The sequence below is a fragment of the Metarhizium album genome (genome assembly GCF_000804445.1).
Source record: "Metarhizium album ARSEF 1941 chromosome Unknown scaffold_5, whole genome shotgun sequence".
In the NCBI taxonomy this organism is placed as follows: Eukaryota; Fungi; Ascomycota; class Sordariomycetes; order Hypocreales; family Clavicipitaceae; genus Metarhizium; species Metarhizium album.
Genome location: NW_024467579.1, coordinates 320,857 through 348,827, shown reverse-complemented (window position 1 = coordinate 348,827; position 27,971 = coordinate 320,857). Strand labels below are relative to the sequence as shown.

At 51.8% G+C, this 27,971-nt stretch overlaps 4 protein-coding genes across 4 annotated transcripts; 2 read left to right on the top strand and 2 right to left on the bottom strand.

Moving 5' to 3' along the window:
- Positions 1 to 327: 327 nt before the first annotated feature.
- On the top strand, positions 328 to 6,668 carry MAM_02807 (uncharacterized protein; the record flags this gene model as incomplete). Its single annotated transcript, XM_040821606.1, has 4 exons — positions 328 to 357; positions 417 to 1,022; positions 1,088 to 1,175; positions 1,234 to 6,668. The coding sequence occupies 4 exons, from the start codon at positions 328 to 330 to the stop codon at positions 6,666 to 6,668; spliced, it is 6,159 nt and encodes a 2,052-aa protein (XP_040680175.1).
- Positions 6,669 to 8,028: 1,360 nt separating this feature from the next.
- On the bottom strand, positions 8,029 to 9,774 carry MAM_02806 (uncharacterized protein; the record flags this gene model as incomplete). The annotated part of the gene is made up of 1 exon (XM_040821605.1): positions 8,029 to 9,774. The coding sequence occupies one exon, from the start codon at positions 9,772 to 9,774 to the stop codon at positions 8,029 to 8,031; it is 1,746 nt and encodes a 581-aa protein (XP_040680174.1).
- A 1,304-nt stretch (positions 9,775 to 11,078) lies between these two features.
- Positions 11,079 to 11,279, bottom strand: MAM_02805 (uncharacterized protein; the record flags this gene model as incomplete). The annotated part of the gene is made up of 1 exon (XM_040821604.1): positions 11,079 to 11,279. The coding sequence occupies one exon, from the start codon at positions 11,277 to 11,279 to the stop codon at positions 11,079 to 11,081; it is 201 nt and encodes a 66-aa protein (XP_040680173.1).
- A 13,273-nt stretch (positions 11,280 to 24,552) lies between these two features.
- Positions 24,553 to 26,935, top strand: MAM_02804 (ATPase components of ABC transporter; the record flags this gene model as incomplete). Its single annotated transcript, XM_040821603.1, has 3 exons — positions 24,553 to 25,338; positions 25,408 to 25,488; positions 25,550 to 26,935. 3 exons carry the CDS (start codon positions 24,553 to 24,555, stop codon positions 26,933 to 26,935), a joined length of 2,253 nt encoding a protein of 750 aa, XP_040680172.1.
- Between the last annotated feature and the right edge of the window lie 1,036 nt (positions 26,936 to 27,971).

Below are 27,971 nucleotides of genomic sequence, written 5' to 3'. Positions count from 1 at the left end.
GTGTGCCAAATAAGTCGTGTCAGCTCAGATGGCCTGTTTTGAGACTGCCAGCCAAAAAAAAAAAAAAAAAGTTGATTCTGTTGCTAAATCTGTTCCATTCGAGTGGATGCCTGTTATCCTCTCCCCAGATCCGTATCATGGCGATGGCCATGCTTCGACAATCGGGCCTCTGACTGGAAGCAAATTCCCCTTCCCAACCCTCAGGGCGCAATATTGTCTTCTACTTACCTTGACGATTTGCTTAAACGTCCATGGCCCGTTGATTTGGCCGTTTCGATTCTCGTCGCGGTCTTGTCCACCAAGCCGCTGGTTGGTCAGACCGTCGTCATGCCCAGCTCGGCCAGAGACCAGGCCTTGGTGGCAACCTTTGCCTTGTCAGTAAAAATTCACCATTGCTCTGGGACACTGGGCTTCAGCTTACGGTCGTTGAAACTGAGGAACTAACACCCGGTTCGCATATCAGCGGCGCCATTGTCTGTGCTTCTCTGGGGACCGTATTATTTCATCTCCGAGGAGGAGCACCGTCACTCTTTCGAGGTGGTCTGAGGCTGGTCCTCGCCGCTTTTCTTCTGTTCGCTTCTCTGTGGGCTGTCGATGGCTTCGTTGCTACCTTTCTCGACCAAACTTCCGCGGCAGGATGTCAAGTCGCCGTTACATTTGCCGCCGCATTCGACCAACTTGCCCGAATCTCACTAGAAGAATTTCTATTCTGGGTTATGAGAAGCGATGTCCCAGCTACTTCCGGCGTTCTCTTTCCACAGACTGTCTTCTTCGTTCGCTTCATCGTTGGCGGCATTTTTGTCGGTGTTCAACGGCCACAGTTTAATCCAGTGTGTGTGGGCACGAATCTACTTTGGCCACTCGGTGTCGTGGTCCTATGTATGGATGCCCTCATTATCCTTGGGCTTGTGACGAAAGCTTCTTCGACAGGAGTCTTTCGAGACACGAGGGCGGAGAACCCTCTTGGGTCTCGATCTAGGGCCATCGCTCTAACCATTGTTGTCTCGGGTCTTTGGATTGTTGTATGTCAAACTGAATTGCCGCCATGTTTGGCGTTTGGACTTTCAGCTTACTGTTGACTTTCTAGTTGAGTATTCCCATGATGTTAGGGGTCAGTACGCTTAGTATCGCTACACGTACGGCCCTTCCCGCCATTGGCGTGCTTCTCGTCATAGGTTTGGTGGCACTCTTTTGTTCAAGCTTGCATACTTTTGTTACTAATATGTGGAGCAGGTGTCCTTGCGTTCTACTTCGAATATGCGACTTTGCCCAAGAAAGCAGCTCAAAATTATACCCCATGTGTCAACAAATTACTTTCAGAGGCTGTGCATTCGCCAACAAGAAGGCCAGGAAACCGGGAGGTGTCTACGATTCAGTCATCCCTCCCACCGGACAGGCTTGGGCGGTCAAGGGAAGACTGGCGGAAATTTCCAAGGAGCGCGACTAAAGGAGCACTCGTATCACGAGATGCCAACAATGCGTTGCCTGTTATTGGTCGCCCGAGTCGAGGTCAGGCTGCAGCTGGCATTGGAGGAATGCCAGTTAAAGGCGAGCTTTTCCCGCCTTTGACGACCGAGTCGTTAACATCGAAGCGAGAGGGGTGTCTAGTGCAACCAACGAAGAAAGCAGTTATCAAGGGCGGAAAACTAGTCATATCTTTTCCAATGATTCAAGAGAACGGACTCAGCGGCGCGAGCCCCTTGAGACGGATTGCAACTGTCGACTTGGCCACCGCGGCCAAGCAAGACAGAGAAAGGAGGGTCAATTTTGCGGCGACCCAGCAGTCAATCACGCCCCAGCAGCCAAGCACAAACAGGTACAGTAATCGGCCTAGTGAAGAATTGCGGCGGAAACAAGTTGGTAGAACTCCTATTACCGCGAAACAGACCATGGCATCGACCATGGAGGCCACCGAGGCACGTCCGCGACAAGGCGCATCTTCGGCCGTGCTGCAGGCCCCTGTCACTTCCATGGGCGGTATTCGGCAGAGGTCACCGAGTCATATTTCGCAATGCTTTCATGGAACAATCCCTCCCGTTATTCCATCCAAGGACGTTTCAAGTCCAAGAATTCAAAGTCCCACATCACAAATTTCAAGCTCAGGAGTACGTCCCAAGCCGCTGCCTCGATCTCCTCTACGACCTGTGCCAGGGAAAACCACCAAAGCAGCTACCTTGCAGGGCCCAACACAATCACCGACTGAAATATCGAGTCGAACTAAAGATCATGTTCAAGAGCTCAAGAACACGGCTACTGGCGCTCCTTCGGGGCTGACTCCGGAGCTTCCATCTTCGAGAAGCGAGAGCGTCGCTCAAAGAAGTTCCATCAACTGCCCGAGCAGGAATGTGGACATTCTTGTACCCCCAGTACCTCCCCTTTCGCCAAGAGACCCGGCCTCGTGCTCGTACGACCAGTTGGAGAGGGCCTTAAGCAATCGACACCTAGGGAGCGAGCCATCATCCAGCATTCCTCGTAGCAGCTCAGGGAAAGATAACATCCGCCCACCAAGGAGAAAGCCCACAACTCCTCCGCCCGTCTATGAAGGGAACCCGCCAAAGACCCCGGTCCAGCTTCGAGAGACCTCGGGGCTTCCGGGTCATCCCAGAGCTCGGACTGTGAAATCCTCTGCCAGTGCGAGCCAGGACAAAATGGTCATGTTCGTCAACAGCATCGACTACAGTGATCCTAGCGGGGTCCGGGACATCATTCATGGGATGGCAACAGACTTGGCCACAAAGGCAAATTCGCGCGACTCCGAGAAGAGAGATTCAGTGATCCATCGGCCACGCCCAATTCCCCGAATGTCTCCCAGCAGGTCCTCTGTTTCTACCAGAAAATCACCTAGTGTAGCATCGGCAAGTGATTACTCGTCTCCGAAGAAGAGGGAAAGGAAAGTGAGATTGAGGGCCTCTGCTTCAATTGTTAGGGCACAAGGCAGCCTTAGTCCGTTGCCGCCAGTACCTCCTCTGCCGCCTCAGCAGCCACCGCCTGGAGTTCCGAAAAGTGAGCCGTTAGTACCGGCGACGACCAAGGAAACCTTACATCAAGCCAGGACGGATGATTCAGAGGTGAAGGAATCCATACCTCCGATGGTTGAGGCAGGCATCGCTCAGTCACCAACCACATCACAACCTCGAAGTCCTTACGGCCGACCTGAACCACAGGAAAGGGTCAACAATCCAGACACCCTTACCGCTTGGACGCCTGAAGAGCACGTCTGGCCGTCCACGTCCGCAAAACGCCAGCTCGAAGCGACTAAGTACATGTCCAAGTTCAGCATAGCCACGACTATAAGTCCAGAAGACCCGCCTTCTTTATATCTTCAATCACCAGCTCTCGCATTACTTCGGTCATCACAAGAAGGGCTGAGACGAAAATCATCTCCTGTTCTCCCAGGAGTCCCAGCAAATGACGGCCGGAAATCAGCTGGTCCTATTTCAACTGTGACAGACCAACCAGGTATACAGTCAGCTGCTACATCATCTGCGAAACGAGATCCCAAATCGCAAGATCTCGACGATGATCATGCGTCCAAGTCAGTGGGCGTCTTTTCTGCAGCTGTTGGCATGTCTTCCAGGACTACCTTTGTCGATGGTGCGCTGCCAAGCCATCGGGACGAGGTTAAAGAAGTGGCGACCTTCAAGCTGGACCGGAGCGCCGACGGCTCAGCTAATGCCGCATCTACGCTGTCGACACCAAATAGCGCAGAAGGCGGCACGGATAGCAAGAAAGACCCATGGCACTGCCGTGTGGGTGAAACTCCGCCTACGTTCTCCGGCCGAGAGGCTATGCAAACTCGCCGTTTTCCCAAACCACCTCGGCTCGAACTTGACAAGGCTTTCAAACGTATCAGAGGATCGCCTCCTACGGCTTCGCCGCTAGAAGCTCCCCAACAGGCACTGAATAAAATTCAAGAACAGCTGAGCAAACTCGATGAGTCCGACGTAGCTGATGCTGGTCTTGAAAAAAGAATGTCTCTGCTGAAGAGCATAGAGATTGAGATGGGAAAGGAAGAGAACCGATGGCAGAAGATGCGTGACGACCTTACCAAAACCTCGGCCTCGACGCTTAGCTCGACTCCGAACTCCCCATGCCCGGATGAAGCAAGCCCCTTATCGCCGCAAAATGTGCAGCCACCAGCGATCAATGTTTTCGAATGTTCCCCGAATAGACTGAAGAACAACGGGATGCGTCCGCAGTCCTCTATCCTTTACACAGCCGAACAAGTTCAGATGAGCCGTGCCAACCTGGTGCTTGACAGCCGCCGAGTTATCACCGGAGATGATGCATCTAGCATTGCGGCGCGCGCCGAGGGCGTTCTCAGGAAGCCAGAAAACAGTGCTCCAAATCCCAAAATCCCAAATTTGGAGGCTACTCCGAGGAGCTCGACCCCAGAGGCTGCAATCGAGTCAACTAGGTCGCCGTCTCCGGGGCCTAGGCTGGTAACTGGCAAGTTCGAAGAATCCTCGCCTGTAGAAGAACTGAGCCCCTTAGACAGACAACTAGAGAGCCCAGTATCGCAGTCCACCTCCCCTGGCATGTGGCGCGCAGCTCCTCAGTCGCCCAAGTCACCTCCACCATCTGGAGAACCAGCCGCTCGCCGGCACACACTGAGGCCTCCACGCAGGAGTAGGCGAATATCCCCACTACCAGACATCTTGGAGAATCCGGAGCCTTTGGAGAACAAGCGCGACACCTTGGGTATTTTTCGATTTCCTTGGGGGGAAAGGTCCGATACAGCCACACCGCATATCTCACTCCAGAACCGCGTGTTCATGCCGCCGGGTAGTGTGAGCAGAGGAGGTCCCCCCATTTATCCAACTCTGGAACAGCAGGCGCAGGTTATCGGATCTCAGCAACAGCAATCTTCGTTCTTTGATCACCACAGCGAGGAAGAGGCTTTCGAGGATATTTTTGAGGATTCAGATAACACCGGTTCCGATGATGATGACGATGCTTTTGATGAAACGACGCTGTGGGAGATTGCCAGCTTGCTGAAATCTGACAGGGTTCCCTCCAGGGAGAGCTTGTTTCCCAGTAATGAACCCGTCACCTACGATGCTCCCCCTAGATTGTCGGTGGTTCAGGGACCTGCAAACCACGACAGGCCGTCCCCCGTACCACCGGCACGGCAGGTCACAGAGATGGAAGATTGGGGCTTTTTCAAGGAAGAGCCATCTTCTCCTCCGCTGCCGCGCCGGAAATCTCTATCGCCAATCTTCCCGCCAGAAACGACTTTATGGGTTTACAACGTCTGCATGCCTCCTAGCCCTGCACATCACGGGCTTTTCCAAGACGATGAGCTATGGGAAACCTATGTTGATAGCCATCACCCTGTCACGCGCGCTCCTCTCAGGCAGAACAAGGCCTCGAATATTACTAGCACCTCACTCTGGAGTAAGCGAGCAACCAAGGCTGACATGCCTCCGCTTACTCATCTGTGGCCCGGCCAGTCCCAGTCACAGCCCATAGTAGAGTCCATTGTTCAAATCAAAGAAGTATCTCGTCCAAGTGTCCCTGTGCCGCAGCCTCTGTGGTCGGCACCAAAATCCATCCCTGGCAATGGTGCTCTTGGTCTACCACAGCCAGAGCCAGAGCATTGGAATCAATACATTGACCTTGGCGGGAGAGTGTTGTGCCCAAGGCTCCAGAATAAAGAACATTTAGCCATCGAGAGCTCATCTCTCTGGTCACAAACACAGGGAGCATCACAGGAGGAGCAGTCAGGGGTGGCCACTGCCTCGCCGACACCACCTTCTGATGGTAACAAAGGTGGAACTTCACCAACAGCCACAATCACCACAGGCGAACAGGTTGCTGGCAACGACATGACATTCCCAATCGAAACGTCCATCAACAGCCCAGAGTCGGAACATGCTACTGTTTCTACCGACGGACAACCCATCGACGATGCTTGCAATGCCGTTGAATCTCCAGACGATGTCGCAACGCCCAGTCTCCAAGTTCGCCGTCTTTGGGTCCCCGTTTCTGTCCCTCCCCTGGACGAGGAGCACCAAGGCCTGTTCCAAGTTCAACAAGGCGGCTACCAGCACGACAGGAAGTATCGCAGAACGTCAAAGTCCCCCGCAGCATTGGGAACTCGTCCCACGCCGCGATTGAGTCATCCGTCTCTCCAAGAACTTGAGTCAAACGCTCTCTGGGCCCCTGCTTCACCACACACTTTTGCCCGGGACTGGTTCACGCTGCCTTCCGTCCGACCCAGCACTGAGCCCGACCGACTATCTCGCGAGTCGAGCAGCGGGTCGCCCGTCTCGAACACGTCCTCGGTGTGCTCCGACGCCACTGCCGAATCCGCCGTCGCCAGCCTCCTCATCGGACAGGCGTCTGCGCAGCTGAAGCCGCGGCAGTCCGTCGCAGCCGCAGACTGCATGGCGACTCTCGAAGAAACAGGGCCGCCTGCCCGGCCCCGGACCGAGATTGCCAGATCGGTACCCAACAGAGCCGCAGCTCTGCACGATACCCCCCAAGGGGCTGTTGAAGCGTCCACGACATCCTCCTCGCAACCAGACCAAGAAGCGCAGCAGGACACAGACACAACGGGGCAAGAGGAGCGACTCGCCGTCACAGAGGTCAACGCAGACGCAGAAACAGTGGTGGTCCCAGAGCAACACACGAATCCCCCAGCTGCCGCAAACAACCACGAATAGGAAAAGGCGGCTTCGACCCCGCAAGACACCACCAGCCAGCCCTGTCTTGAACGTCTACATTCCCGATGCATGATAACTCGGAGACCACCACCCGGCTGCCCAGGGCTACATCCACGCACGCCCCGCAGGCAAGACGCCTGACTTGAATGAGCGAGAGGGCCAGCACAAGTGGCAAGCATTCTTTGTTTCATCGCGGGAGGAGTATTGGAAATTTCAAAGCATGGAGTACAAGGTTGGAGATACCCACGCGTATGATTACGTGGTTCAATCTACGTGAATTTACTGATGTAGTCGAATGACAATGCAGAATTACATACTCTAATGTCAAAATGTGTTAATATCACCATTTGTCGGCCGTGAATATTCCTGCACCAAACGTGCTTGATGGTTGTACGACCCGTGGCACTCACTCACTGACTGGGTCGGTGCCTCGCATCGAGCGTCAACGGCCTTCAGAACGAATCCTCTCTCTACCCTCACAGTCCACGACGAGAGCTACTATGCTAGTCCAATGTATCATAGCCCCGTGGGGGTTCTATCCATGCATTTCATCAACTGTAGACTAGAAAAATGACACAAACGTCAACAATGCGCCGATGCTATAGACGTGACATGCTTCTTCTTCTTGAACAGCTTGGCAGTAGTGCCCTACTGCTGTTCCCCTGCCCCGGATTGGCTCAATTGCCTCGTCCAATTTCCTTCCCAAATGTAGTACCTTGCGTCTTGCTCTCTATTTGCAGGCCATGACATGTGTGTGTGCTTTGCGTTGTCCCCCAATCCCCGGCCGGCCCTCCCATCGTTTTTCTGCATAATCATGAGCAGTGACATTTGCATCTCAGGCGATGACCGCGTCAAGTACAACCGTCGTTTCCGTTTCCCTCGTCTCCTGCTCTGGTCGCTTCTTCTCATAGCCATCTTCCGCGGCCTTCTTTCCGGCTCTCGCCCTCATTATGCGGCGAGTAGGCGCGTGACTTACATTAGATATAAAAAAGGAACATACAAAATAGAAAGTGCCACGAAACCGCCTCCCAAAACCGGGTTTGCCGCCGGAATGAGCAGCCCGGTGACAGACCATGACGGATGGCGAGGCTGACCCCGACTTGTCGAAGCTCCTACTCCTTTCAGTCATATTATGCTTTCCGCCCTCTTGACGTTTGAGTCGCAGGCGTCGTATATAATTGGTATGAAAAAGTCTTGGGACAAAAACCGTCGCTATGCAAACAAGATGATCCACACACAAAGAAAAAAGTTAATTTTCACGGTTTTCTTTTGTACAAAACCTCGGCTATGAATGACAGAGGTGTAAAGAGGCGATGGTAAGATGAGCATGGTCGGAGAAGCTTGGCTCCGGCATTTGCTGCTAGTTCACCGTCATCAACGGGACGCGGCGGCCAATATTTGACGGTGGTGAGTTCTCAGATGAAGGCCGCTCAACGTTGGTGCTGCTGTTACCACGACTCCTCGTGGGCCGCCGGGCCGGGCTAGATCCCGGATCGTCAAAAACCCTTGTAAAGGCAGGACTCGAATCCAAGCGTCTCTCGTGTCGTGGAGTTCGGGCCGGGCTTTGTGTCAGCTGGTCAGCCCTCCGTATGAGGTCGGACAGGACATCACGCAATTCTCCAGCTCTCCTGACCAATGCTTTCAAACTGTTGGTATCGAAATGCACCCTACTAGTGCCGGTGTAGCCCTTGCGAGACCCTATTGCGGGAGGCTCGGCGGTTGCCGGACTAGAGCGATGTTGAACAGATTCTATGACAGACCTCACGACGCCATTTACGCCCTGAGGCTTGACTAGCTGGTTTTCGGGTGTACGCGGTCGGCTGGGGCGATCAGAGAGTGGACGGTCATCCGCCAAGGGCCAATTTGCTCCAAAAATGTCATCATCTGGAGAGAAGACGGATCGCCGTCGCGGGGATTGCCGTTCACGGACAACAGCCGTCTTGGACATGGCTGGCTCGTTGTGCTCAATGACGGCATCCAACCTGTCGATTGACGGGTCGTCGTCAACGTTGTCTTCATCCCTTGGGGGGCTTGCAGCTTCAAAGGCATCAATGTAAACCGAGACCTCTGACTGATCATCATTCGCAGGTCCCTCGTCCGGAGAAGCCAAGGCAATGATACCCTCAGCCTCCTTCCAGAGTGGTTTCTGCTCGCCACTCAACATATTCAGCTCCCGGCCATGGCGACAGAGTCGTTTCAGGTCGTTGACGAGGAGAGACAACTCTCGGATTTGACCAGAGTGGGCCTTGACGCTGGGTTGTGAGGCACGAATTGATTCAGGGACGGCGAACAAATCTTTGGCGTCTGGCCCGTCACTGGGACCTGCAAATTCAAAATCCTCGTCCCAATCTTCGCTAACGGTTTTCGTGCCAAGCCCCCACGTCCCATACTTGGATCCCGTAGGTATTAATTCGTCAGGGGGATCGTGTACTACAGGGACACTTTGGCTCCGGACGTGCGCGGGCATTGGTCCCTTGCGAATGACAGATCGACCTCCTCTAGAGCCAATTTCCTGTTTACCGTAAGCTGTCTTGGGCCGAGAATGACACGCCGGATCCTGCTTGTCATGGAAGGGTTGCTCGCTCCAATCAAATAGGTTGCCGACAAAACGTTCGCTGCTTGATGGCGGTGGCTTTGAAGAAGGATTCGAGTTGTTGCCACCAATGCTGGCCAACGCTAGACGAACATTGGGATTCATGCAACTAGAGCTGAGAGAACTGCCTTTTGAAGGAGGTGATAGGGCATTGACTGGTGCGTCATCGTCATCTCTGGTCCAGTCCTCGTCAAAGTCAGCACCGAGAGAAGACCTGTCACAGTTGGGCGTGTCCCTGGCAACCTCGTTGCTCGTTGATGGGCCCAGACCGAAGCGAGGGTCTTCTCGCAGCTCACGCCTAACGTGATTGACCGTGGACCGATGTGGCATGCGGACTGGAGTGAAGTTTGACTCGTCTTCCTCCATAATCTTGCCGTCCTCGTCCCAAGCCCGGTCAAGGATCTCTTGAATTGACAGACGTTTTGATCTCTTGTTCCCGCCCGTGCTCGGGGGGGACTCGTCGTACACAGACTCGAGTGGTGTTTCCACAGCTCCGACCCGGCCAGAGCCCATGGTCCGCAGCGAGTCAAAAAGAGTGTCGCTCTTAAAGTCGGTGTCGTACTCATCACCAGATAATATCAAATCACGTGTGTCGCCGTCTGAGCCGTCCAGGGCAGATAGTTTCTCATAATGAAGATATCTCGGCTGCGGCGCGGCAGCGCTGGTAGAACTTGTCGAGCTCCCTGACGGCTGATTTGGCCGAGCTGAAGGACTGGCGGCGCCGCCAACAGGGCTACGTCGCGACGAGTCTGCATGAACACCCAGAAGATTGGAGGGCGGGGGCAGCGGGGAGGATGCGATTCTCCTGGGCGCCGAGTGCTGCGAGGTCGCAGCTGAATCCAGCACCAATCCCTGCTGAGCCCGGGCGATCGAGGCGCTGCTCACTGTATCGGCGAGGCCCGCCGCTGGTTGCAGGCTTCTGACCGGAGCTGACACATGCCGCTTGGCCTCTCCGCTGTCCTGCCTCGCGCCCCGTTTAATCCGGCGCAGGCTTCCGGATGTTCTCGAGGCCCAGTTTGCAGTCTGAGAAAACGTGGAAGAAAACGACCTCCTTGGACGTGCTGACGGTGGCATGTCAGGGTTCACGTCTCCCGTGGTGGGAGAATTCGTATGAACCCCAATTCGGCTGACCAGCTGGTAGTTGGGTCCCTCCTCTGTGTGCGACGATGCAAGCGAGTCGCTCTGCGTCGATGAGCTCGACACCATTCTGGGCTTGATGAGATGAGCACCGGTACCAGGTAATGTGGCTTTGGCCGGATTGATGCGCTTGGGCTGCAAATTCTTCGCGGACGACGCCGCGTTACTGTCGTCAGCACTACCACCGAGTCGATTGTGAGTACCTGACCTCGTCATAAGGTTTGCAGTTTTGGAGTGGAAGAAAGACACCCAGCCAGAAGATTTTGCAGCCCTGGTGGTGCGAGGAGTCTGGCCCAATTCTTCAATTGGCGATGCTCCAAGCAGCTCCTCTGGGCAAATTGGTTCATCAAACGAATACTTGGCGTCGGCACTTGAACCTGCAATGTCAAGCCCCGCGCGGAATTGCTGCAGCGTGGCAGATCTTTGATGGCTGGTGGCAGGTCGGCGCAGACTGGGTAAATGGCCTTTTGATTTGTGTCGGACCAGGTCCTCCGACGTGGGGTTTCTCGAAGGGGTGCGTTTTACCAGTTTGTTTGGGGGCATTGGTTTCGAAACAGACCCAGATCTGGAAAGTATGGGAGCAGCAGACCCATATGAAAACGTGACTGATGGTGAATCCGCAAGTATGCTAGACCTGGGACTGCCGTGCTGTGACAGCGGACGAGCGTAGGACAGGCGCTTCAGCCAAGAACCAGACGACGAAATGGACTCCCTCGAGCCTTCCACGATGGAGATGCCGGGGTAGCTATCTCCCTGGCTGAGCACGACAAGCGACTGTCTCCTGCTGGACGTACTTGGTGAGGCAACTTGGGATGTCTGCGGCCGCTGGCGGCGAGACAATGGAGGTCTCGTCGTTTGGTGAACTGAAGCACTCGCAGCATAAAGCTCGGAGCCAATTGACCGCGGCGCGGCAGAGCTGGTGGCCGGTCGTCGTCGCGAGGGCAGAGTCAGGGTCCTCGACGGCGAGCGCGGCTTGGCGGGCAATACTCGGTCGATTGGTGTCGATCTGTTGGGGACTCGAGCTCCTCGGCCGGACGCAGTCGAAGCTTGGTGGTCGAGGTTGAGGTCAGTAGGTTGGCCGAACACCAGGCCACTGGCAGCTGCAGCAATTGCAGTGCCAGTCCCAACAAGCTAGTTGGTCAAAACCAGAACGTGTCAGTACTTGGCAAATCAATCCCGAGGTGGGGAGGGGGAAAGAAACTGAGCGCGTCTCCTCCGGGGGGGAGAAGGAGGGAGAGAGAGCAGGGACAGGAGGGACAGGAGGAAGCAATCGAGATTCAAAGACGATATTATGCAATCGACGAGGAGGGCAGAGGAGCTGGACAGGGCATGAGGGTGGGAACAGGCCCGGACGGGAAGAGCGTCTGTTTTGAGTTTTCCGGTCCAGACGCTGCAGAACCAGGCCAGCCCCGGTGCCGGCGATACAGGAGCTTTGCGTGGGCGTGGTGTAATAAAGTAGGCTTGTTTGTGCGTGTGCGTGTAGTCGACTGTGGTGTGGGTTTGTGGCAGGGAGGATTTTGGGGTTCGAGGTGTGGGCGCGCGCGTGGCGACTCGAAAGGGAGCAACAACTTCGGACAAGCTCATGGACTGGATGGACGTACACTGGGAACCGTCTGCATCGTGGGCCGCAGACTTCTGCTTGCGTTATTTCAGCAGCAGGACGGGCATTCTAATTGTCGAGGTCGAAAGAATGGCAACAACTGAGTCCAACAGAACTGGCATCGTCGGGCCACGGCTCGCCCAGCACGGAGTATACGCTCGACCGTTTTGGGCCCCCGGCAGTTGATGGAAGGGAGGGAGGGATGCGAGCAGGAGCAACTCGAAGACGGACAGGCCTTTGAAACCGAGGCTGGGTGTGTTCGCTCTCGCGTGTTTTGGGGAGGGAGAGGAATGAGGCGTAGCGTCCGTGGTGGCAGCAAGCAAGCAACAGACTCGGCGCGCGGAGCCGGCAAATGCTGGTCGGCGTGGGTGACGGATGGTCCTAACGAAAGTTGTCTCAAGTCCGTCTCGACTCTCGCCTCTCCAGAAAAAGGACCAAGACGCAGAGACGCAGAGAAGCAGAACGGCGCCGGGGGGGGAGCAGAAAGCGAGGGAAGAGGAAGAAGAGAGCCAGTTGACGATGTTTGACAGATGGGCAGGCGGAATGGGGGCAGATAATCAAACAGGCATAGTTTTACGACCACTAAAAGGGAAGAATGAACGGGCCTGGTTGGAGGCCGGCCTAAACATACACAAAAACAAAGCACGAAGTCGAGGGCGCGAAGAGAAAGATGACGATTGTACCGAGTACCTGGGCCTCCCTCTCCCTCTCCCTCTTCTCTCCTCTCCCTCACTCTTTCTCTCTCTCTTTCTCTTTTTTTTTTTTTTTTTTTTTTTTTTTTTTTTTTTAGTTCGGCTTGGTTCACAAGGTACGGAAAGCAAATTGGCATGGCCAATGCTTTTGGCACGGTCCAGTGGAGAGGAACGCTTCCCATGCTGCTGCCCCGTCGGTAGCTGAGGTCTTGGTTTTGGCCTTGGATCGCCGACGCAGGGATGAACAAGGACAGGGGACCAGGCGCGAGGTTGAAGACAACTTTATCAGAGACAAGGGACAAGGCGCGACGAGGCCCAGCAGGCCAGAAGCAGGTTGACTCTGGCCGGACATGTCGACAGGAACCAAGGAACCGACGCGACCTCGCCAACGATGAGGACGCAGACTGGCCTTTTTTGGAAGCAGCATTTGGACCAGCACACTTCTCGATTGCGGGCGCCGGAACCGACATGGACGCGATGACGTCTGGGCCGTGAGCCGGCTTGAAGCACAGGGCAGGCCAATGGCCAGACGCGGCAGCGTCGAGCAGACGTGGCGGGCGCTGTGAGATTAATCTAGTTGCTCGCGCCCAATGGCCACGCACAGCTCGCTGCAGCTTGGCTTGTCAGTGGGCAACCGGGCTTGAGGCTCGAGGCTGGTGCCTGGCAGCCTGCATGTGCGCTATAATTCAGGCGTCGACGGGTCCATGGGCCATGTGTCAGCGGGAGGCTAGAGGGCTAGCAGCTGGCGCTTGAGCCGACTGGGGGACCTCCGCTGCTTGGATTTACAGTGGCTGCCGTCCGCGCTGCGGCTGCCCGGCTGCCCTCGAGTGCCCGGGCCAAGCCACCAACCAGACCAGACACTGCAGCACTTGACGTCGACAGCCCTGGCGCTGACACCCGTCTGGTCAACAACTGCACGTGTGCACGCCGAGGGCCAACTCACGGCGCGTGCGCCACGCAGTGCACCCGCCGCACCCACTAAAACGCAGGCATGACCACTGGGACACCCACTGCAGCGCAGCGCACCGGGCATGTGAACGGTTCTGGTCGACCAAGGTCCTGCAGGGTCGGTGGTCTGGCGTCTGGCGTCTAGCGTCTGGCGCGGCGCACGGGCAGGCAGCTCTCTGCCAAAACACCAAGACGATGCCAATGCCAGTGCCAGTGCCAATGCCAATGCCAATGCCAATGCCAATGAATGCTGGCATGGCATGCACACGCGAAGGTATTAGTCGTCGTTTTTGTTGACTAGACCGTCGGTCCGATGCATAGAAAGTTCCGGCCTGGTCAACTGGCATGTATCGTCGACGGTGCTGTTCAACGGGTAGCAACAGAGCACATGCACAGGCACAGGCACAGGCACGCGCCATCGACGACGGCACGGTCACGGACGCTCTTGACGGGATAGAAAAGTCATGAAAACAAACCCGCAGACGTCACAGGCCGGCGCGTAGTTGCACCGAGTGCTACACGGAGAACGACGCCCAGGCGCCTCGTGAAACGCTGCCAAGAAAGGCGAGGCGCCTGTTTGACCGTCCAAATGCTCGAGGCCGCCTGTACTTATTACTTGCTACTGTAGCTCGGCCTGTTGACTTGAATGCACGTACGGGGTATCGTGTATCGTACAGGTTAACTGGTCCTTCGGACTGGCCTCCTGCCCTCCTTCCTTCCTGCCCCGTGCCCCTGATCACGTCCCCCCATACCCGTAAACACTGACCGCGGCACATCACTCGAGTGCTCGCTCTCCGTGCAGCCATCGCCAAAACAAGGCCGGACAGGAGATGGGACGCCGACCGACGCCAACGCGCAGCCGACGTGGACGCGGTCGTGGTCGTGGTCGCGGTCGTGGACGCGGACGCGGCAGGGCAGGTCATCCGAGGCCCGGGCCAGGCGGCTCTGTCAACATGCCAGGCAGTTGTCATCGGTGGAAGCAGCAGTGGCAGTGGTAAGTACTCCGTACTTACGTAGTGCTGGCCTTGGTGCCAGCTGCCCAGGCACCTCGGCAACTATTGGCCCGGTGGTACGGAGTACATGCTAGCAGTTCTACAGCAGCAGACCGGCGTTTTGGCCAGGCGCAAAGACGTGCTCTAGCCTCTGGTTAGTTCCAGTACGGAGCAGCCCGCATCTGTTGTCTCATTAAAGTATGCATTCCAACGCCCGCAAGATGCGCACCTCGAGTGCTGCTAAAACAACTGCTACGTACCACGCACGTGTAAGCCGTTATTCCTAGCTGCCGTCTTATGGTGCGACTGTTTGGCCATGTCCTTCATCTTCCGTTGGGATTTATTGATTGATTTATTGGGCCATGATTGGGAGTACTATTGTTCCAGCGGCATCTCCCATGGTGACTGCTAGGTACTTACTTGAGTGCCCAGTGTGCCTGCTGACACCCCCAGATCATAGTCCGCACGGCATATAGCGGTAGTAGCAGTGGTGAGTGCTGAAGTACTTGGTACTTACTTAATAGAGTGACGAGGCACCTCAAGTGCCCAGGTACCCATTCAGTAGGTACATATATGTGAGTACGGAGTCATGGTCCGCACTCGGCGCGTGACCGACAACAATTCCGATTTTATTAGGAATCCTTCTTACCTGCGTCCCATAATCCATAACAATAACAATACTCCGTACGGAGTACTCCGTACACAGACCAGACTGCTCCCGTACCGGCATCAGGAGACCACGTCTGGTTGGCCATGGCCAGCCCGGGAGTCGAGTGTCTTGGATCGTCGCCAATCCCAAGACGCCGAACGAACAAGGGCGTGCGCACGTAACTCACGCAGTGCTCCGTACTCTTACTCCGTACTGTCTGTACGTACAGCACTCCGTACTCTGCATGTTACTAATTACGTAGTCATGTCGAGGCTGACGAGATGCGACGAGTGGCGTATGTGTGTTTTGGCCCCAAGTCTCGCAGGTCTGGATGCACCGCATCTTGCTGCTTCGGCCGTCAGAAATGGACGTGGGTTTCGGGGAACGCAACACTTGCATGATACAACATCTTGCAGCGGTCAGATGTCGCAATCTCGGCCTCTCCTGTCTCTGTCATCGTAGCAAGGCTTTGAAAAGCAAAAGCCGGCACAGTGGCCGTGTCACAGGACAAGTCAAAATCCCAGAGTTGTGTGATGAATAATGACGATGATGGATCTATCATGCCCTTTGTCCTGCCACAGCCGAAACGACTCCGCTCCTCGCTCCAGGGTCTCTCCCGCATTACCTCATGCACCATGCACGTCTTGCTTGACTTCAAGGTTATTAGCATTACTAGTATTACGGAGGACCGGCAAGGACAAGGGAACCCAACACAGCAGATCCGTCAAACAGTCCCGACAAACGTTTCGAGCCCAGCCCAGCCCAGCCCAGCCCAGTTCGTTTTGTGCTCATGGTCATGGCTGTTCCGTGCAAAGCGCTGCATCGTCTAATCAGAGCTTCAGGAAATCAGAGCTTCAGGAAAAGGCGAGCCAACCGTCGCTTCCATCCATAGACGATGCCTGCCTCCCAGCTCAGCCGCAGCCAGTACGGGATACTACCACAATTTGCTGCATCACCCTGCATCGCCAATGTCCGCAGCCCGGAACGGGTGCGTCAGAGGATGATGGTAGTACTACTCCGTACCGGGCGTGCTTTTCGTACCTCTGCCGTCGTTTGACAAAAGGGGCCACTTGGCCGGTGGCTTTACGATGGCTGCGGCCTTTTGTCCTCCCCTTCCACGTCTTCCATCGCACATCTGGATGGAGTTACAGAGATCTTGTGACACAAGAGGTCTGGTCGACCACTTTTTGCCGAGAGGCGGGACGTGGCTCTCGCTGTTGCTCAGATAGCCGCTTCACTACTCCGTACGTAGTTACGCCGTTCCTCGTACGCGAGTCGAGGCACTGTTGTGCTGTTGTGCCTTGTTGGAGCTTCGCCTCCTACGACGACGATGAGATGACGTTGCGAGTCTGCGTCGGCCCAACGGTCCACTCAGGCCTGCTGCACATGATACAGTTTTCAAGGGCTACCTACTTGTTGCTTCTGTCCGTCTGTGGCCGTCGTGCCGTCGAAATCGCCCGCGCCCGGCTGCATAGAGAACCAACCCTCCCTCAAAACACACGGACGGGAAAACCACGACCATCAACAATCCACGTGCAAGGTGTGACAGACGGCCGTGACATCGATAGCCTCGGGGTCGGTCACTAGTGGCCACAGGCCGGTCAATTCAATGAAGAGCACGAATGTGAGAAATGACGCCCGTATCAAACCAGACGCGCCTTGCCCGGCCAATCTTTACGGCCAGCCCAACGGGGCGCGAGAAGCTGCTGGGCAGCACAAAGCACATGTCTTCCAGATAAAAGGTAAATCTAGGCGTCGCCAGCTTTGAAAGCGCCATTGGTAATTACGAAGTGCTGCGCATTTCTATGTTGGGGGCCAAGTCGGCGGACCCAAGAGTCCAGGACTAATAAAAAACCGCACCACGGTGTCATCCACCCATCCTTCCGTCATGATTGATGAGACATGGTTTTCCGCTTTTGCACGAGAATTGTGGAAGCAAGGCAGCCCGCAGTCTTTTTCATTGCTCCGTGTGACACGAAGCTACCTTGCGGCCACCCGTTGATCATACGGCGGACTGGTGTCAAGGCGGCTCTCACGTCACATCGAATACACACAGATGCCAACGTAATCGCTCATAGTGCCGCCACTTTTTTTCAAACAGGAAGCTGAAAATCTTAGTACTACTACGTGCGTTTCATTCTTCCTGTGGAGAGACGTGACCACTGCCGATATTCAGAGAAACTTGGGGGCATTTTCGCAAGTGTCGGCGTAAGGAGACAGAATATGCTGAAATTCCCGTACCCAAGACTTTCCGTGTGCAAATCTGGCAGCCAATCAGCTTGTTAGTATGTGTGCCAATGGTTTTCGGCCGACGAGTCGACAACACAGACAGAAAGAGAAACAACGACGTCCAGACGCACAGGCACTTTAAGAGACCATATTCCAGCCATACAGACAGAAGAAATAAAACAGAAGAAATAAAAAAGGGGGTTACTTCATAAGAGTTTAGACAGGCTTGTGCATATGCTGACATGCTCATGGAAATATGGTCTTATTATTTGGGTCTCTTGGAAAAAGGTCGTGTGTCGATGTGAGACAAAATGTTCCGTCTCGTTTCGAATGTCGCACGTGGGTACCCAGGTACTACGTACTACTTTTAACTTGGACGAAACCAATCAGGACTAGCCTCGACAGTTTCCATATGGCAAGTTGCAGGAGAGACTTGAGGAAGGAGCAACGGCAACTTTTTCTCATCTGTCCAAGTCGGTCGAGCCAAATAAACCCCCTCCCCGCACCTTTGTACACGCAGCAAGTCAGACATGACGGCGACAACTCCTCCCTACGCCTGGCTCTTGCGCCCACGCCAGTTTTCTCCGCCTCATCTCTCTCCTCGTGTCCGCAGTGTCTTGTTTGATAGACTGGAGAGCATGCATGGACTTGCCTAGCTCGAATCTGAGACGACCCGAGGGCAAGGCTAGCTTCATCCATCCATTGAGGCGACGTGCACCCTGGTCACCATGCGAAAGCCCGTTGCTAGTAGCTACTATAGCACGGAGCTGGTCCGTATGCCGAGCTCCATTCCTTCTGGTCCTGTCTCACTGTGCAGTGGCCAAAAAAAAAATCCCCCCCGACGACACACGACTGCTTCTGACCCCGCGGCACAGTGCACTCCAAGGCCCGGGAATCTGACCTGCTTGCCTGCGCAGGAAGGCAAGGAGACGCTAACTTGCGCGCATATGCAAGAAATACATGATGGAAAATTGTACGTACAGTACAGGCAGATGCCTTTAGTTTGGCCAGTAAGGAATGCTGACCAACGACACCAACGGTCTTGAGCGGTGCGGCAGATGCAGACTAGATCTGGCGACAACTTGTGGAGCAACAAGGGCCGTGGGTGGTTTTTTACGTATCAATTGATACTACCCAACTAAGACCTCTAATGGCCCTTTGCTCGAGCCCAGCAGAGTCAAGCTAGCCAGCGAAGGACCTCGTCTCGTCGCCATTAGATTGCAGGCACCATTCACGTCTTTCTGATGACGCGAATTTCACAACAGCAAGAAGCCAAGGACGCAAATCATGTCGCATACCAAAAGCACGGGATAAAGTGTTTAGGTCCACTGGGCATCATGAATACGAATGGTAGTGGCGAATACCAAGTGGTCCAGGCCCCTATTGATTTCTCAGCTGTACCAGCAACCAAACGTCCAATACTAAGGCAAATAATACCAGGGTCGAATGGAATACTCTCGAACATGGAGCAACATTCCCGTAGTTTCTGGACCAAGAGTAGCAAGGTGAAAGAGTTTGTGGAAAATCAGCCACAACCCGCCAAACTCCTCCCGTCCTGGTCATCGGGTTGTGGGGTAGCTGGAATGCGGCTTTAATCAGACACGCTGCCAGTCCCGGGCAAAGACGCCAATCCAGCAATGGTCGACGCCGAGAGCTTCCAACAAATGCAAATCCGGTCACAATGACGCCAGCATGCGAGGATTTGTCGATCCATTGCTGCACCATCGGTCCAGCTGGGCAAGGGAGTAACAAAGATAGAGGCCCCATTTACGGAGTACTAGATGCAATGGCCCACAGCTCGACAAAGGTTACGTGAGGGGAAGGTGAGAACTACTATTCCGTAGTCTAGCTGACAAGAGAAGCAAGATTTCCATCTTTAAAGATGTGTTCTGTTCGGTTGTACAATCCGTCTTCATCTCAGACGCAGTACATCATATCGACACATGAACTGATCCATCAAAGGTCCGGAAACTCATGACTGAGAGCGCAACGCTTCCATGAGTTAGTTCCCAACCGACCAGGTCCCACCTTGAAATTCCGCCAAGAAAGCTTGGATTGCCTGCTAATACTACTCCGTACTTGGTGGTGCTGTGGCTACACCTACGTGTGCATTCAGCAGGGGAACTGTCTCCGTCTTACGACAGCTACGCTATTTCACAGCCAAAAACATCACAGTCAACGTGATCATAATTCCATACCATTGGCAAACCCATGGTGGCAGCTTTGTGATCGGATCAACGACAGATTTGTTTGTGGCGTGGTGCTATCCAAGTGCACGAGCCTCAGTGCAAAGACGAGTGATTTACTTGCAATCCCGGGACAAGAATTTTATTGCATTCTCACCTCGTCAAATGCAGGTGCTGTCGAAAATGAGAATGGCCGAATATGTAGCCGCTCCCAGAGTAGGAGTAAATTGAGACGAGCTGTCTCTACCGAAGGAGACAGACATAAGGAATCATATGCGCTTATTTTCTGCTGCCAGGAAAACCACGCAAGGTTCACCGGGGTATGCAGGAAAATGCAACTGGACGAACAGAATATGTACCTGGACGCCGACATGGCCACTCAACGGTCCGCCCGCTGGCTGCGAGGTTCGAGACCGCTCACTCTAACCGGGCGACTGATGGAGAAGGCTATTGCTATTGGGGCTACTAAAATCGCTATTAGGGCTACTATCGCCCCACCACTATCTAAATTCGGTCTAGTAGCGAGCTTCCTACACCCCTATATACATTTTTATATACACCTATATAGTTGCAGCTGCCCTTAATTAAATATAAAAGTAGTTAATTAATATTAGTAAATTTTTTAATAGCGCTAGCATAGGCAGGCTCTAATTTGCTTAAAAATGCAATTTCTAGTGTTTTTATTTAATGTATTTACTTTTCAGCCTGTTAATTATTCTAAGGCGGTTGTAGCTGCTGCCTTAGCTTTTAAGGGGTTATTTATTAAAGCTGCTGCTGCTCTTCTAGCTGTATTTAAGGGATAATTTTCTTAATATCTAGCTTAATTGCCTGTCCCTTAATTAATCTACCTTAGCTGTTATTTATATAGTTATCTAATTACTATATAGACAGAATATTAAGTCTTTAGCAGCATTATTAACTTGCAGCTTGCTCTATAAAGTCTGCTTATATTGCAAATTAATAAATGCTTAGATTAACTTAGCAGCAGTAGCTGCTTCTTTAAGAGCTTAGTTAAGGCAATTAAGTAAGCTGTTAACTATTATTTTAATCTATATTTTAGTGTTTTTCCTTGTTATTTAATATAGGCAGGCGCTGCTAAGCTTAATTAACTTTATAAGAATATTAGATTTAAAGAAATTAAGCATTAGAATCCTGTAAGTCTATATTAGTAATATTTTCTATAATAAATTACAGGGAATAATAACACTGCCTTACTAGCAGCTTTATAAGCTACTAATAAGAAGGAATATTGCTCTTTATTAGCAGCTCTTTTGCTGATAGCTTGTTAATAATATTATATATATAAAGCAGTATATATTATTATAAAAAAGAGCCTAAGTAAGGTTAAAGCTTTTGTTTATTATAATAGTTAGTATTAGCAAGCTTATGCTAATAAGCTAAGAGATTAACAGCTTTATAGAATATTTATATAGGCAGCACACTAAGCTATTTGCTATGCTTATATAGGCTATGCTACTTTAACTCCTACTTAGCTGCTTATTAATAATATTTGCAATCTTTTTTCTTAAGCAATTAATTAAGCAATTTAAATAGTATATAGAGATCTTCTATACCTATATATATATAGAACTTTGTATTGCAATATGCTGCTTTATAAGAGCTATTAGTTATATAACTAAAATTCTAAAGATATTATATATAGCAGTAAGCCTACTACTGCTTCTAACTATAGTAAGTCTTTTTAATATATTTAATAATATTGTTTTGCTGTAATTTATATATCTCTTTTATTCTAGTCTAAATTAAATTAAACTTATCTACTTAGAATATATAGATAAGAGCCTTTACAGCTTTAATTATTCTATTAAGGCATTTATTAAAGGCCTTTAGCTTGTTAGAATTATTATTATTAGCAGAAGGCTTCTAAATTAAATAAACTTTAGCCTTAATATTTATGTAAATATACTAGACATAAAGCTGCTGCTAAGTCTGCAGGAAAATAGCCTTTAAAGTATTTTTTATTGCAAGCTCTAAGTTAGTTATAATAACTTTAGGTTCTATAATATAGTATTAAAGTTAAATTTTATTAAGCTTAGATAGAAGCTACTAGTAGCTATCCTCTTCTTATAAGCTTAGTAGCCTAAAGGCAATATTTATAATTAAATTTTAATCTGTAATTATAATTACTTTAAATAAATAGAGGCTATAGTAGTTAGTCTTAAATATATTATTTATTGTAATAAATTCTAGGAAAGTCTTCTAATTATTAATATAGTTATTATAAGTCTATATAGCAGCTTTAAAATAACTCTTATTATTATATTTCACGCTATATAGCAATTTGTAGTCTTAGAGCTACTTTACAGCCTATTATATTAAATTAAAACCTTTAAAGTCTTTCTTGTAAATCTTTGCAATTTAATTATAGAGGTCCTTACGCTAGAAATAAAGCTCTTTCCCCTCCTTATAAGCTTCTTTATATATAATCTTACTAATTTCTTATACTAAAAGAGCTTAGTGTTTTATAAAGCTTACAATTTGCTCTTTCTCCTTTATTATAAATTAATAATATATAGAATTTGCTAATACCTTAAGAGTTTAATTATAATTATAATTACTATTAACTACTTAGTAAGTCTACTACTAGTTTCCCCTTTCCTTAGTAGTTACTAGCTTAAGCTTAAATTTACAGTTAGCTTTTTTTATTAACTATTATTAAATTCCCTAAGACTTTATATGCCTCTTAGTATTATAGTTGCAGAGAATATAGCTAAATTAAGGCTAGCAATATTTGCCTATATCTATATACTTAGTTATAGACTTTTTAATAAATGCTATACTATTTGCCTTTGCCTAAGCCTATAAATCGCCCTAAAGCTTATTAAAGCTGCTATAAGTCTATAGTAAAGGCATTCTAGGAATTAGTTAGTTAATTAAGTTGTTATAATTATTATAATTATTAGCAGGCTTATTAAATTGCAATGCAAAGAAGTTATTGCTATTATTATTATTATTATAATTATTATAATTATTATTAAAAATCTTAATATAGTTAGTATTTATTGTAATAATATTATTAATAAAAAAGAGGTTAAAAATAGCAGCTTTTAGCGATATTATGTTATTGCAAGAAGAATGCTTCGTGCAGCAGCAGCGGCAGCTGCAGCGTGTAACGTTTTTTTTAGTTGTACGCTGCGATTTTCGTAATAATTGCTGCGTTGCCAGGGCGTTGTATGTAAAAATGTATAGAGGGGTGTAGCATTAAAGGGTGTGGGTCTGAAATCTAGGTGGGGCGGTAGCCCCAATAGCAATTTTAGTAGCCCTAATAGCAATAGCCATAGAGAAGGATTCCGGAAGGACGCGGTACTGACTGCCTACCTAGGCAAGTTACCTTGTCGCTGCCAAGATCAACCGAGCGAGTAGTTACTCCGTAGCTCCTACTTCTTCACTCAGCAAGGAGTATCCCTGGCGGATTGACAACTCACACGTCCCAATCTGGCAAGAATGTGTGTGTGACTTGCATAAGTTGGCGTACGGTGCTCCCGCCGCTCTGGTTATTGGTAGCTCGACAGGCGCTATTATTGGATCGATCCACGCCGCTTGGGTTTATTTGATTGGGCAGCTCGGGGTAGCGCGACACGGTACGCGAAGTCGACGTGACGGTAAATTAAGGTTTGTTGTGGCATATCATTGGTCCACAGAGCTCGAGTGGCTTACCGAACTCGGACTGGCATGATTATAACTAATTTGCTTGCCTGTGACATGTGCGAGTATAATGACAAAAGGGACATGTCGACGGAAATTCGGCTGGGTTCGTGGGCCGCATCGAACTACCATTCATTCCATGGTACTCGGTCGACTTGGCAGGCTTGCTCCCAATTACTCCATGGCCAACGCCGAACAGTGAGTTGAGGAATGGGCTGGCAAAGAGCTGCTCGGAACCGGGTTGCCTTTTTTTTTATCTAGGGTAACTGGGATATTTCTCGACGCTGCTTGAGTTATTCGTGCCGGTCACATCCCCGAGTCTTGTGATCAGTGTGATTTGCTCCGTCTTTGTCTCTGGTTCTCTGTGTTTTTTCTGCTCGTCTAGGCCAGATAATCCAACCAGAGCTGCAATTTCTACGTGAAGTAATTACACAAGCCGGTCAGCCCGTGGACGTGTCGACTGTGAAACACATCATAACGTACATCCTATAGGCTTTTCTATGAGATTTCGATTCCGACTAGATTAATCGCAGTTGATGGCCTATCATCCTCCGAGCTCCGGTGGTTCCCGAAATCTGTGGCGAGAAAGTTTGCACCGTGGCGTGACGGATAGCAAGGCGCCGACTGGATGCCGCTCGAGGCAGCGATACTCTGTCTGATGATCCCACATGTGGCATATGCGCACAGAATGTTTATTCCGACTGCCGCTAGTCACTCTGGAGCTCGTAGACCCCAGAGTGTCGGAAAGTTTTAGTCGCCTGGTTATCGGTCTGACCCCCACGTCTTACTCGATATAGAACAGGTCGATATCATGATCACAACGGGAATTAAATCATCGCGAAGATCTACGTCATAATGAAGACGAGTAATCAGAGCGGATATCCTTGATGACTGAAAGAACACAAAAAGAGACAAGCCTTCCGGGCACATACAACTTAGTTTCTACTATATTTCGAGAATTGGGCCATGGGCGAGGCAGTTCGGTCTAGGTTAGGTCATATGAGCAGCCGCCGACGGTTCTGCCGGACCGAAACGGGCCGTCAGGGAACCCCACCGCCGACCGCTTCGGCGGGGCATGGCCGACACGAAAACTCCCAGATTGACATTGGATCGCTTCAGCCTTCAGCCTCCAGCTCAAGCTCCAAAGCAGCGACGCCGGGTGCGAATTGCACAAGGCCCGACGACACACACGATGGAAGCCGACATCAGAGCTGTGCTTCCAAACATCGACCCCGTAGTCTCAGACTACTCGGCCGGTTACCTGACGCACGCCTCGACAACCCGGACCGACGACGAGGAGGCATCCGGCCCGTCGCCCCTCAGCGAAGCTGCCGCCACCATCACGGAGCTGCTCCTGTCGGCCTCCGGGGACTTCAGCCCTCACGCCGAAGAAAGAATCAAGCAGCTGGTGGAGAAATGGGTCGGCAAGTACGCGGCCGCAAACGGTGGTCAGCGAACAGGACCTTCCACGGTCAAGAGGCTGGACCAGACCATCCAAGTCAGCGCGCAGCGCAACATGTCGTCGACGTTGGCAGTGGCAACTGGCGGTGTTGATTTGGAGCAGGCCAATGCCAGAAAAGTCGAGTCCAAGGTGGACCGGAAGAAGCTCGAAAAGGCGGAGCGCAAGATTGCCGCCAAGCAGCAGAAGAAGACGTTCAAGATTGTGGAGTATGAGGCGTCGAGGCTTCTGGATCAGCCGGAGAATACGCAGTCGTACGAGGAGTTCTACATGGCTGTCAATCCTCTTGAAATGGGCAGCTCCAGCGCAAACAAGAGCAAGGACGTCAAACTGGACAACATTGATGTCTCGATTGGCGGGAGTCGGATTCTCACGGATACTACTCTTACGCTTGCATATGGTCACCGGTACGGCCTGGTCGGTAATAACGGCGTGGGAAAATCCACGCTGTTGCGGGCTCTGTCGAGGAGAGAGGTTGCCATTCCTACGCACATTTCAATCCTGCACGTGGAGCAAGAAGTAAGTCGGCCACTGTGTATACTTGTCGAGGCTTGAGAGACCCGAAATGATGCCAACGGGACTCTACAGATCACCGGCGACGATACACCTGCCTTGCAAGCTGTTCTTGATGCCGACGTTTGGAGGAAGGTTCTCCTGAGAGAACAGGAGGTACGTAACCACGTCACGCCAAGAGTATGCTCCATGGCAGAGGGACTAATGTGTCGTGTAGGAACTCACTGCTAGCTTGGCTGAGCTGGAAGCCCGGCGAGCGCCGCTTGCCGACACGTCCACCGATGCAGCCAAGCTCGATCGTGAAAAGGAAGCCAAGGATGGCAAACTGGGAGACATCCAGTCCAAATTGGCCGAGATGGAATCCGACAAAGCAGAGTCCCGAGCGGCCAGTATTCTGGCAGGCCTTGGGTTCTCTCCCGAGAGGCAACAGTACGCCACCAAGACGTTCTCGGGCGGTTGGAGAATGCGTCTGGCGCTTGCGCGTGCACTGTTCTGCGAGCCTGATCTGCTGTTGCTCGACGAACCGTCAAACATGTTGGATGTTCCCTCCATCACCTTCCTCTCCAACTACCTGCAGGGCTATCCTAGCACCGTCCTTGTCGTTTCCCACGACCGGGCATTCCTGAACGAGGTAGCGACCGATATCATCCACCAACATTCCGAGAGGCTTGACTACTACCGTGGTGCAAACTTTGACTCCTTCTACGCCACTCGCGAGGAACGCAAAAAGGTTGCCAAGAAGGAGTACGAGAACCAAATGGCACAGAGAGCCCACCTCCAAGCATTTATTGACAAGTTCCGTTACAATGCTGCCAAATCGTCCGAAGCTCAGTCTCGCATCAAAAAGCTTGAAAAGATGCCTGTTCTCACCCCGCCAGAGGCAGAGTACAGTGTAAAGTTCACCTTTCCCGACGTGGAGAAGCTGTCGCCGCCCATCATTCAGATGTCCGGAGTTGATTTTGGCTATACAAAAGACAAGCCTTTGTTGCGAAACGTGGACCTGGACGTTCAATTAGACTCCCGCATCGGTATCGTAGGCCCCAACGGAGCCGGTAAGACGACTGTCCTGAAGCTCCTCATTGGCAAGCTGGAAGTGTCCAAGGGCATTGTCACGTCCAACCCACGTCTACGTATCGGATTTTTCGCCCAGCACCACGTGGATGCCCTCGACTTGACACTCAGTGCCGTCAGCTTCATGTCAAAAACTTACCCCGGGAAAACGGACGAGGAATATCGAAGACAACTGGGAGCCTTTGGCATCACCGGCACCACAGGCTTACAAAGGATGGCTCTGCTGTCTGGAGGTCAGAAGTCGAGGGTGGCATTTGCCTGCCTGGCCCTTCCCAACCCCCACATCCTCGTCCTTGACGAGCCTTCCAACCATCTTGATATTGAGGCTATGGACGCCCTCGCAGAAGCCCTGCAGGCTTTCCAGGGAGGTGTGCTCATGGTGTCTCACGATGTCACCATGTTGCAGATGGTGTGTACGTCACTGTGGGTGTGCGACAAGGGAACCGTAGAGAAGTTTGATGGCGACGTGCAGGCGTACAAGAAGAAGATTTCGGCTCAGGCGGACGCGGCCGGTGTTGTAAAGGCCCATTAGGCAGTCTGTACCTAGCTACCAGGGACGAATGAGAATGCGAAGAATATGCATGAACTGGCCTGCAGGTTATAAAAAGTCTCGTCACTGCTGGAACCGCGCACCAAAGAGGCCAGAAATAAGACAGGTTGGACGGGAGAGTCAGCGACTTTCTCCCCCCCTTCAATGTCTTGGGTACATGACAACGGTTCTCAAGATACCGTAATGGACTTTTGAGATATTCGGCATTTTCGGCGAGTGACACTGGCAACTGGGTGTTTGGGTGCCCAAGGAGTGTTTTGATACGTCATCGATTCCATCCAGTATCTTGCCAATGAAACTGACCCCCGTGGCGGCCACGATTTGAACCTTTTTGAGAGGTGGGACTATCGAACAAAGAAGACGGTAGCATTGTCAAGATGGCTGGGTGAAGTCTGGGAGGTAGTAAGTTGGCTGCAGCTCCTTGCCAGATAGATGCTCCGTATCATCGGCTGACACTGTCACTTTTGTATTGCCGAAGCAGCGACCTGCTTGACTACCGCATTAGACTGAAGAACCTCGCGACTAGAGGTCAAAGCATGCGGTCTCGCGCTGATTACTTGTGTCGAAACTGCAAGTTGCTCTCGCAACCGTGAGCAGCTGATCAACGAAGCCCGTCCCACAGTGGTATCTTTTCGTAGTATGGCCTCAGTAAGGGGAAAAGACACGCAGAGACCGGCCGGATCGTACCACTGGGTGAGCTTGCGCCTTGCCGAAAGAACGGGGGGCGGCTGCGGTCATGCTCGATGACAAACGTCCAGGCCTTTCAAACCCGGCCAATGACTTCAACTCATACACGTCGGGGTGTCGGGGTGTATCAACTCACATAATAATGCCATTGCGTGTCACCCATAAGGCCGAGTCGGCACCAGTTCAGCACCCTCTAGCAAGTCCTACGTGCACGGCGTTTCGGGCCCAAACTTGACCTTTTGGCTGGCGTCGGCGGAGGCATACCACCGAACGACAGAACTGGGACAAGTGGTGGTTGGCTCACCTGACGATGGCCATCCTGGTATTGTTC